Genomic DNA, 10208 nt, shown 5'->3' with positions numbered 1-10208 from the left:
CCCTGGTGTCCTCAGAAGTTGCAAAACCCAGAATGCCTTGCTCTAGAAATAGAATAACATTTGGAAATAGGCTTGACTGTAACAGAGCATGCTGACCTCTTTAATGTGCAAGATGAATGCAGGATCAGGGGCAATGTATATATTTGGTGCAGATTACACACTGTATTTACAGAAAGTGAGAAAGAGGAACAGGCTTTTATACAAGATCAAAATTTTATTAGAAGATTAACATTATCTTGATACTTCGTGACATTTTCTGAATAAACCTTTCATAAACACAGATATTCATTTACTACGGTCATGTTTCTTTTAAACTGACCTGTCAAGAGGGTGCAGTACGCTACAAAAAACTTATTATATATGACAGGCACAGATTCCTTTGTCAGCAGGATTCATCAATCAAGCTGAAGTGGGTATACTTTATTGTATAAACTCTTTAAGCTGTGCATATTAGATGGCCTCACCTTTTGAAAGCTCAGGCCTCCTCTGTTCAACCAATCTGGCCAGAGCCAGTCATGATCCAGCACAAAGAATGCTTTATCTAAGTATAAAAGTTCAGCTACAGCCTGCAGCATACTCACTGGGTCCCACTTTTCACATTGCTTCATCAGAAAGTTTTCCTAAAATAGGGCATTAGACCCATCAAAATGAAAATGAGCCATGATAATACCTAGCACTCAAAGAGCACTTTTCATCTCCAAAATACTGAACAAACACAAACTAATGAATCTTTCAGCACCCTTGTGAGACTGGTACATAAGTGTTACCACCTCTTCTTTACAGAGAGGTGAACTGGAAAGAGAAGTTAAGTCCCTTGCCAAAGACACCGAGGTAGTAGATCGGAAACAGGATTAGAATTCAATAATTTCTGTGTTTAGAGAACTAACTGTTGCATATTCCTATTTCAACAACAATGGGATGTCTATGTATACTGCAAATCAGTAGTCAAAATGGCACAGAATTGATCAAAAGACTGCAATTCCTAAATGTTTTAATTTTTAGAAAAGCTGCAGATATGCAGATAGCAGCACTTTTCAGATGTTTAATGTGTACTCATTACATTTTTAGTACTGATAAATAATGAACAGGACTCTCGTGAAATACGCAAAATTTGGAAAACAAGGCCCAGCCACACTGTTGTTATCCCTTTGATAAATGCAGCGGGTAGTATCATAAGCAGCTTTTGGATCTTCACTATGTACTGCAGATTAATATAAGGAGACATGTTAAGAATACTTATAATGAAGTGACTACCTAAGGAGCACCTAAACATAAACGATTATATTGTTTGTGGTCATTTTGCATTTTAAGCACCATATGCAGCAATATACAGTATTTAGAGATTTCCAATGTAGAACATAATTAGAAATTTTCTCCCTTCATAGAAAAAAACCCAAAATGACTGTCACTTAGGGATTATCTCAAAAAGTCTCATCCTGCAAATGTCTGCAACCAGGTGAAGTGCTTGTTGTAATGAGAAATCCCACAAAAGTCAGTTGAATTATTTGCAGTTAGAATTTTGTTTTGGTAGTGTCTAAAGCTGGGGTAGGCAACCCCCAGCATGGGTGCAAGAGCTTGGCATACAAAAGCATTTTGCTTGGCATGCACGCCTTGGGGTGGATGGTAGGGAAGGGGCTGGGGCTGTGCTGCCACATCAAGGATGGGGCCCCTCATGGCTCTCCCGCTGTCCGCTCCTGGCACACCAACATCTTGCAAATCGAGGTTGTGGGTGTTTTTGGCACTCTGCCCAAAAATGTTGCCAACCCTGGTCTAAAGGACCAAGCTCCAAGTTTGCAATCTGTTACATATGATTTAAGAAAATTATTTACTGGAAGTTCAAAAAAATACAGTAACATTTTCCTTCCTGTCCCAAAAGAAAACATTTCTATGTACAAGGCATCATTATTAGTCACTTCTTATTTATACATGATTTTTTTCATTATCACTTTTTTCCTGTTTAATATAAGTAGAAATAATAAATATATATGGTACACCAGTTATAAGACCATTTAAAAAAAATAAGTCTTTCCAAAAAAAACCCAAGAAACATTTTAAAGCACAGAAATTAAGAGCTAGCCAAAAAACCAAAGAACATAACTGTTCTTCCTGTCTTAGAAGCTGCAGTTCATCCATTTGCTTCCAGTGGGAACTGCAGCTTCTGCAGTAAACCAGATAGCTTCAGACCTGAAATGACAGCAAAACCTCAAGATTATCATCCCAATTAAGTCCATTTTATGTCAACTACTTGGAAGAGAAACAAAATTGATTCTATGGTGTCAAAATGAAATGCACAATATTCAAATTATAGGGCAAGTATTTATTTTCAGTTGCTGTTAGCTTTAGGGGTTCTGAATGTTTTCTCTCCAATAGTGGTATTGATCAATGCCACAATTTATAAGCAAGGTGTAGATAACCCATCAAGTTCTTCACCTCCCTGAACAGGTATATTCATGAAACAAAACTTGAATTATTTCTGTAATTAGGGGCAAATTGGTAGAATTTAGCTGAGTACTAGGATGCATCCCAGGCTCTGCAGAAGGGTTAAATCTTCCTGTCTCCCCTTACAAAGATTGAACTTATGAGTTTACTTTTTGCTTTTTTTTAGAAATGTTAGAATGAAGCACTGGGACTAATTTTACTCTAGTTTGTCCAATGTGTGGAAAAGTTACAATGCTGTGGGGGGCCAACCTTTTTGGTAGATGTGCTACAAGATAAACCCTGCACCCCACTCTCCAAGTGCCACTCTGATCCCCGTCTTCTTCCCAAACTGTTGCTCTGCTTTCTGCTCCCTGCCTTACCTACCATTCTGCTTCCTGTCCCTTTCACATCTGCCAGGAATCATACACAGGGGCTATTGATGCCACTTGTGGCATATGTGCCACAGGTTGACCACCCCTGTCATAATGCATGGTAAAAATGTGAAGTGGCTCCATTATGAAGGATTTCTTCACTCATTAAATACAGTGGGAGCTTTGTCCCTTTAATACAAGCAGATTTAGGCCTTATGTACATTCTTCACCATGTAATTCAGAAGCATACAGTACTTAAGTCTCAAGTACACTCAACTCCCCTTGGCTTCAAGAGGAGTGGAGTGCGCGCTCCTTGTCTTCCCACCCCAGAGGTACATTCATAAATGTGTTCCTAGAAATAGTGTGCTATCCTTCACATATGTGTATGTGTGTATTATATATATGTGTATTTATATATAAATAATAGCTATTTCTTAGGTAAGAAAACCTTTGCAATTAGTTTGATCAGAGTAGTTTTCATGTAAATCTACCCAGCCTTCCTATTTTTACTTTAAAGGGCATTTCCTGTATTTTTTTCTGCTTGCTATCCAGATCTCCGTGCTGGCTTTGGTATCTTTCCTTAGTAGTCTCTGAATGTTGTATTCTCTAGAATTTGATATTGCGTATGAGAAAAGTATTTTTAAATTGTGTTTGTGCATCTATACTGATCGTTCCCATTTGCCCTTATGTTCTTCAGCATTCTGCCTATTAGTCAGTTGCTGACCTGAACCCCAGAAATGACAGCATTTCACTGCTGCTGTACGTCTCTGAATCCTAATCCTGCAATCAGTTTGAGAGATGTATGATTTGGAGCTCTAATGGACCATTCACATGGGCACAATGGGACGATTAGGCTCAGGATTTCTCAAGCACCTTGTGACGAAAGCTGCAGTGCCAATGTAAAATATATCTGTGCTACATATACATTAATTATAGAAAGAAAAGGTTACCATCTTTTCTATGTGGAACTAGTAATCAGGTACCATTTTTAGTAGAAATGCTTTTTAAAATCCTCTGAAAAATATTAACATTCCTTTTACCAAATCATTAATATATCACTCCTGTGAAAATCAGTTCACAGAAACCATGCTTCTTTTCAGTGATATAGACTTGCTGGCCATTGTTGCCTCCAGTAAAAGCATTAGCACGTCTATTTAAGGCAGTCTAACATTAAATGGCATGGTGCATTTTGGGGGTTGCCTAACTTGTGGCAAGACTGCCAAAAGTAGCACAGGAAGCCTCTGTGTGTGGCATATGACAGACCCGGGGGGACAGGCAGTTCAGCATCAGGAAGCAGAAGGCAGAAGAGGATGAGTGTGGGACTTGCAGAGGTTGTAGAGCTAATCTGTGGCATGCCTGCCAAAAAGATCAGCTCCCACTGGTGCATTTACTAAGAAAATAACTTGAACCATCAGTATTTCCCTCCAGAACAACCAACAGCTTTCTGTTACATGTCTTTGTTACTTCCCTCCTTCCCCAAATCCCTAAAATTGACATGTTTCCTTTCCACTTAAAAGTGCTACTTTGAGTTCCTCAAGTATCTTTATGACTAACAACACAACCAGGCCGTTCTGCTCTTGGCTGGCACCTGACTTTTACACAGGCATGCCAATTTCAAATCCACTGAAGGACAGTTAGCAACACTCAGAGCAGCACTAACTTACATGGATATGGTATTGTAAGTTATGCCACCCAGGGTGAAATATGTTGGGCAGAGCAGCTAAGCAATGACATTTCTCATTTACCAGCTGACTGTGCATGCAGAGCATAGCTCATACATTGTACTAGTGGGAGGGGAGGGGCTACATAAAGGTGAACACTAGACTAGAAGGCAACTGGGGCCAGAGGCCCAGTGCCCAAGACCCAGTGCAGTAGGCCTAGGCTAAAAGGAGTCCAGCTAGAGGAAAGAGGCAGAAGCTAGGAAATCCACTGCCCTGACAAGGGCAGACCTGAGGAGGTCTGACATTGTATTGGGACAAGGTGCCAACTGGAGTAATTCACTGTTAACATATGCAATGCATGCCTATGACTGTAGGAGTGGAGAAGGGCACAAATAGCCCTTAAGGCAACAGGTGCCCTGGGGCACAGATGGGCCAGTTGGGCCACTTAGCACTTAACGGTCAAGACTGGGATCAGCAGGGTCAGAGAGGGACCTGCTGGTCAAAAGGCAGGTGAGGGCTCTCTCTGGGACCCAAAGGCAACCTCCTGTTTTGCAAATCAACAAATTTACATTAAGGCATTGCAGGCAAATGAAAAGAGAAGATACTAGGGAGCTGGATGGGGCAGGAGTTGTGTGGCCAGTAGAGGGCATTATAGCTGCCCCTAGGGGCACGATCCTGTTAGACTTCTGAAGAAGGATTCTTAGCAGGATAAACATGTCCCTTACAGGTCCCCTCTGCAGTTTGAATATGCATGCTGAGAAAGGAGACTATGGGAAATAATTTCATACTTGAAATCACATACTTGGAAAGCTAATGCACAGGTTATACAGCTGGACATAAAAATAAACCAAAACATCCCCAATGCCGAAATCTTGCTGTGAAAAGAGGAGCTGAGGTGCAGGGGCAGATTCAGGGGGACTGTGGCAACATGGTTGCTCCCTCTTCACTCCCCCCGCCCCCTTCAGCTATGTGGCCATGCACAGTGAGCTCTCTGAGCTCCCCAGCTGACCATTGCAAGGTTTGGGCTGAAGCTTCTGTTTTCACAGAGCTCCAGAGCCCAGAGAGTGATTGCCCTTCTTCCTTCCTCCCCACTAAACTCAGCAGCAAGGAAAAAGAAGGGATGAGCAGTAGAAGCAGCATTTGGTCCCTGGGCTCCAGAGCCAAGGGAAAACAGGAGCTAAGCACCACTGCTACTCATCTCCTCTTTTACTCTGCTGCTGAATTCAGCTGCGGAGGGGGGGAGGATGAGGAAGGGAAGGAGGAAATGGTGGCTTTCCTGTAATTCAAACCCTAGAAACAGATTTTTAAAATATTACTGCTTGAAATGCCTTCAGACTCCAAAGAGAACGCAGAGCCTATTTTTCAAATGACTTTGACTTTGATAGGTTTTCTAAGGATTCCTGCTCTCTGATATTTAAAATTTGGGGCAACTTTTTCAAATGTTTCACATCTATAATCAAGCACTTTACATAAGTCACATTTTGGACACCTAAGGAAAGTGACCTTATTAACAGAGATCTGGAGCATAAATAAGTTCCTGTGAAGTCAGTGGGAATTAAAGGTGCTTAGTACCATTATATCCCTCCACTCCCTTTGTTTACAAATTGTAAAATAATTTAGTTTTGGCCAGAGCCAACCTTAGGGAAAATGGTGCTTTGGGCAAACTTGTATTTTGGTGCCCCTCTCCCTATGCCCACCCCAAATCAGCGGTGCTTCTACAGGCAGAGGCAGGGCCAGCAAGGAGGCAGAGCTGCATGCTGTGCCAGCAGGCAGGTGGTCAGCGACTGAAGGTGGGGCCACCGTGGGGGGCAGGCTGGGCTGGGCACTTCTTCTACCTGGGGCAGAGATTGGCTGGGATGGGACATGTCGAGAGTCCTGCTGTGAGCACAAGCTGCTCAATTGTATGTGCGTGTGGTGCCCTACTGATCATGGTGTCCTAGGCAGTCACCCATGTTGTCCATGCCGCTAAGTCTGGTTCTGGTTTTGGCTCACTAAACTAAAGCCCTACTGAACAGGAAATATTTAGCCAAAGCTAGAAAATGCACACTTTAGTTCTGATCATGTTAGATAGCAATTACTTCTTCCATGCTCACTGACTTCAGAAGCCTTAGCTCCTTTGTGATTCTAGCAGCTGAGTTTGCTTAAGCAAGATGGCCTCTCAAGGTTCTTACCAGCTTAGATCCTTTTTTCTGCTTATGGTCCTTTTCTTCATTTTTTTTTCTTTTTTTGTTTTAGCTAAATAGAACCATACTAATTAGACATATTAATTAAAACAGCAAACATACATATTTATTGCCCAGGTGTGAAGAGGATTCATCATGTTGTTAGGTGTTATTCTTCCCGAGAGGAGTGCTCTCCTAAGAAACAGAAGATACATTTTGATCAATTAGGCATAGAAACAGAATGAGAAATGAGTCCAGGAAGAATACATCAGAGCCTGCCCTGCAAAACTAGCTTAGTCTCCTTATCAGAGCTACATTACAGGCAAAATTTTCCATTAAATTCTACATAGTGAACCTTTGCTGTCCTCTCTATATTCTACAGGATGTAAATATGTGCATAAGTGTTTTATTAAATAGGGATGAATTTAAGTAGTACTGACAGGTTTTTCACAACAGGAGCCTCTATGCTGAAAAATCCCTTACGTGTCTGTTTCCAGGGTACACTATTCCCAGTGCAACTTACCATTAAAATCACTAGGAGTTCATTATATGTAGGCAAAACAGAATATTTAGGTCATGAGTTTTCCTGTGGAGTTGTAAAGGGAATCATCCTCTTAGATTGGATTGGCCTGTGTAACCAGAAACTGGTTTTGTGAAACCCACATGCCTCCAGAGAACAGTGGATTACATCTCTGTTCACTTCTCTGAAAGAAGTTTTTCACCAATACATACAAGAGGATAATTTAGAAGGTATACTACAGCCTCCTAAAAAAGGAATATTGTCTATCATGAATCACTGTTGTATAATTATAAGAACACAAGCCCAATGGAAATTAGTCGATTCACTTATTTGCTGTTCATTTTGAAAATTCTGTAGTAATCTGATTTTTTTTAATGAATAACCAATGCTTTTGAGATAAGTTTACATGGGCAGCAGTATTTGCCCTCTAATGAAGTGCAAACTTCAGAGGCTAGCAGAGAACTTGGTATCATCTGGGATTCTAGTGCAACTGCTAGAAAAATCCAAAAGTAACTTAAAAAACAGGACCATCTTGGGCGGGGGGGATCAGGGCGACTGCCCCGGGACCTGTGCTTTAGGGAGCCTCGTGGAGCTGGGTGGAGTGGCCATGGTGACTCTGCGCCACCACTTCAAAATATTTAAAAATTATGGAAAACAAAACTATCAAATACATTATTGAAAAATATACTGAAGTAGCTGCTAGCAAATTTTCATTTACTTAAGCCATCAATTTTCAGTGCACAACAAAAATGTCAGCAATCATTTTAATAATTCATTATACAAATTTTGATAGAAAAATATTGGGAAAGAAGGCATAGAAAGAAAGCTGTGTTCTGTGCACACAAAAAATAGTTTAAACAGTATTTCCCTGGGGTGGGGGGGTTAGTTTTGAAATGAGCAAATATTTCAAATATAACTCCAGTTGCTATACAGTTTTGTCTCAACCAACTCCATAGACTTGCAAAGACTCAGGGCCGGATTAACACCTAGGCAAACTAGGCACATGCCTAGGGTCCTGAATTGCGGGGAGGCCTGATCCTTCCCTCCATGGCAGCTGTGCAAATAGCCCTTTCCACCTCCCTTCCCTTTCCTTCCCTTCCCCTCCCCTCCCCTCTGTCAGCCTTGCTGCCACAATAGCTGCTTCCCAGCAGCGGTGCCAAGTCCCACTCCTCACTGGCAGCAGGGCTGGGGTGGGGAGGGGGGACTCAATCGGCCCAAAGTCCAACGAGTTTGTTTGTCTGGGACCCACTAAAGGGTTAATCTAACCCTGCAATGACTTTCTGGTTTCTTTATTGGGTTTCTTTGTTTTCTTTTTGGCCTACATGTTTTAACCTTTCTTCACTTTCAGATGTGTGTTCTATATGAAAAATATGGGGGGGGTGGGGACTGCTGCACTAATGATGGTGCAGGGAAATAACAGAATTGCTTTGGGGAAGAAAAAGTGAAAAATCTGCAAAAACATTATCAGGTATTTTGGCTGTAAATGTTCAATATGTTCTGACCAGCTTTAGTGTCAAAGGAATCTTGCGTTCCTGCCACCTATTAGGTAGATATCAGTAAAAGAATCTCACTGCTCCCCATTGAAATATGACAGTTCTAAGGGCCTGCATCAACGACACTGAAGTTAGTTGATTGATTCCTTTTAAGTGCACTGGCCTTCATACCAGGACCTAAAATGATACATATGTTTCTGGATGCATGAAATATTGCTTGCTACAGAAAGCTGGCTATGCTGTCATATATCTACCAACAGCTGTAGTGTGATGGTAGCAGAGAACTTTGTCTAGCTGTTTTATTACAGATACAGCAACTGCCAGCCTGTATTCTTTCCTCCCTTGATGGCACAGAGATTAAGGTAGGTGCCACACCTCTCATTGGTATATACACTCTCTCGCTATAGAGAGAAGGTTCTCTGTGATGTGTGTGAAGCTCATGAAAATATTCATTGACTTTCATATATTGCTGGATATCCTCCTTGTAAGTGTAGCCCAGGTAACTGAGGTATATACTCCCTTTCTCCAGTTGAAGGGAATTGTTAGCTGGCAGGTGTGCTGTGGGGAACTGCAGACTGCTCAGTTTCCCTCCGTCCCTATAGAACCAGGCCTGGACAGTCAGGGGACTTAACTATATACAAATTTATTTACATTAACTTATCACAAGGAAAAGAAACATGGATATAAACATATGTACTACATATATATAAGATATCTAAACAAATAACATAAACAATATCCTCTGGGTAAATGCCATAAAGGTTTATACCAGTGCTCCAGATACAGGTAAGTCACAGGTAAGTATCAGATCTGAAACAGATAAACCCCAAAATAAACATAGATAGCTAACAGATAAATTATAGATAAGTATGGGTGGACAATAAATAAGCCACAGATATATACAAATAAACAACAGGTGAAATAATAGCGACAGGGGGTCCCAGCAGAGCCCTAGGACTCGACTCATCTACTAATTTACAAGCATGAGTTCGCAAAATATAAGGCATGACATCACACCACTTTTGGCGCAAGAACCTCAAAGATAAAATTAATCCCAACGGGAAACCTCAATGCCCTTGGGCTTTTCCCAAGCCCTACAAGGTAGCTGATAACTTCAGGGGGGCCTCCCAGTGGGACCTCCACTTTCAGGAGCCCTTAACTAACCAGGTGGGACTCCCTCTCCCCTGTGGGAATCCTCCTTTCCCTGCAACTCACGGCTCCCATGCCTGGAGGGTGGCCCTCATCCTCTTCACCAAGCTGCTCTCTCACCTGCAGTGGGCTTCGCAGGGGTCGCTGTCCCCTGGAACAAGGCTCTACTATGGAGGGCTTCTGGGGCCTCTGGCTCAGCCCTGTCTGCTGGCTCAGTAGCCTGAGCACCATCTGGCTCCCTGGACTCAGCCTTTTGCTATGGGTCGGAGGCCTGGGCTGCCTCATGCAGCACCAGGCTTGGTCTAGTCCTGGACCCTCCATGCAGCACCTCATGCACCGATTTCCCAGTCTCATTCTGGGGGTTGTGGACCTGAGCTGCTCAAGTGCTCCAAAGGTCCTACTCCATGCACCAGCCTGTGCACTGTGTCTCTGGC

The 10208-nt window shown here is 42.2% G+C and overlaps 1 protein-coding gene across 1 annotated transcript in view; it reads right to left on the bottom strand.

Moving 5' to 3' along the window:
• Positions 1-1999: 1999 nt before the first annotated feature.
• Positions 2000-10208, bottom strand: part of EMCN (endomucin) — a 65522-nt gene continuing 57313 nt past the window's right edge. Inside the window, exons 7-8 of the mRNA XM_019526282.1 lie at positions 6736-6807; positions 2000-2184 (exon numbers count right to left, since the gene is read on the bottom strand). Coding sequence (XP_019381827.1) covers positions 6782-6807 — 26 coding nt within the window. The 3' untranslated portion in view covers positions 2000-2184; positions 6736-6781. The remainder of the gene's footprint in view (positions 2185-6735; positions 6808-10208) is intronic.

This window comes from Gavialis gangeticus, unplaced genomic scaffold, assembly GCF_001723915.1.
Source record: "Gavialis gangeticus isolate Ggan-Ray unplaced genomic scaffold, GavGan_comp1, whole genome shotgun sequence".
NCBI lineage: Eukaryota > Metazoa > Chordata > Crocodylia > Gavialidae > Gavialis > Gavialis gangeticus.
Note: the sequence above shows the minus strand (reverse complement) of the source record. Positions and strands in the feature narration are given on the sequence as shown.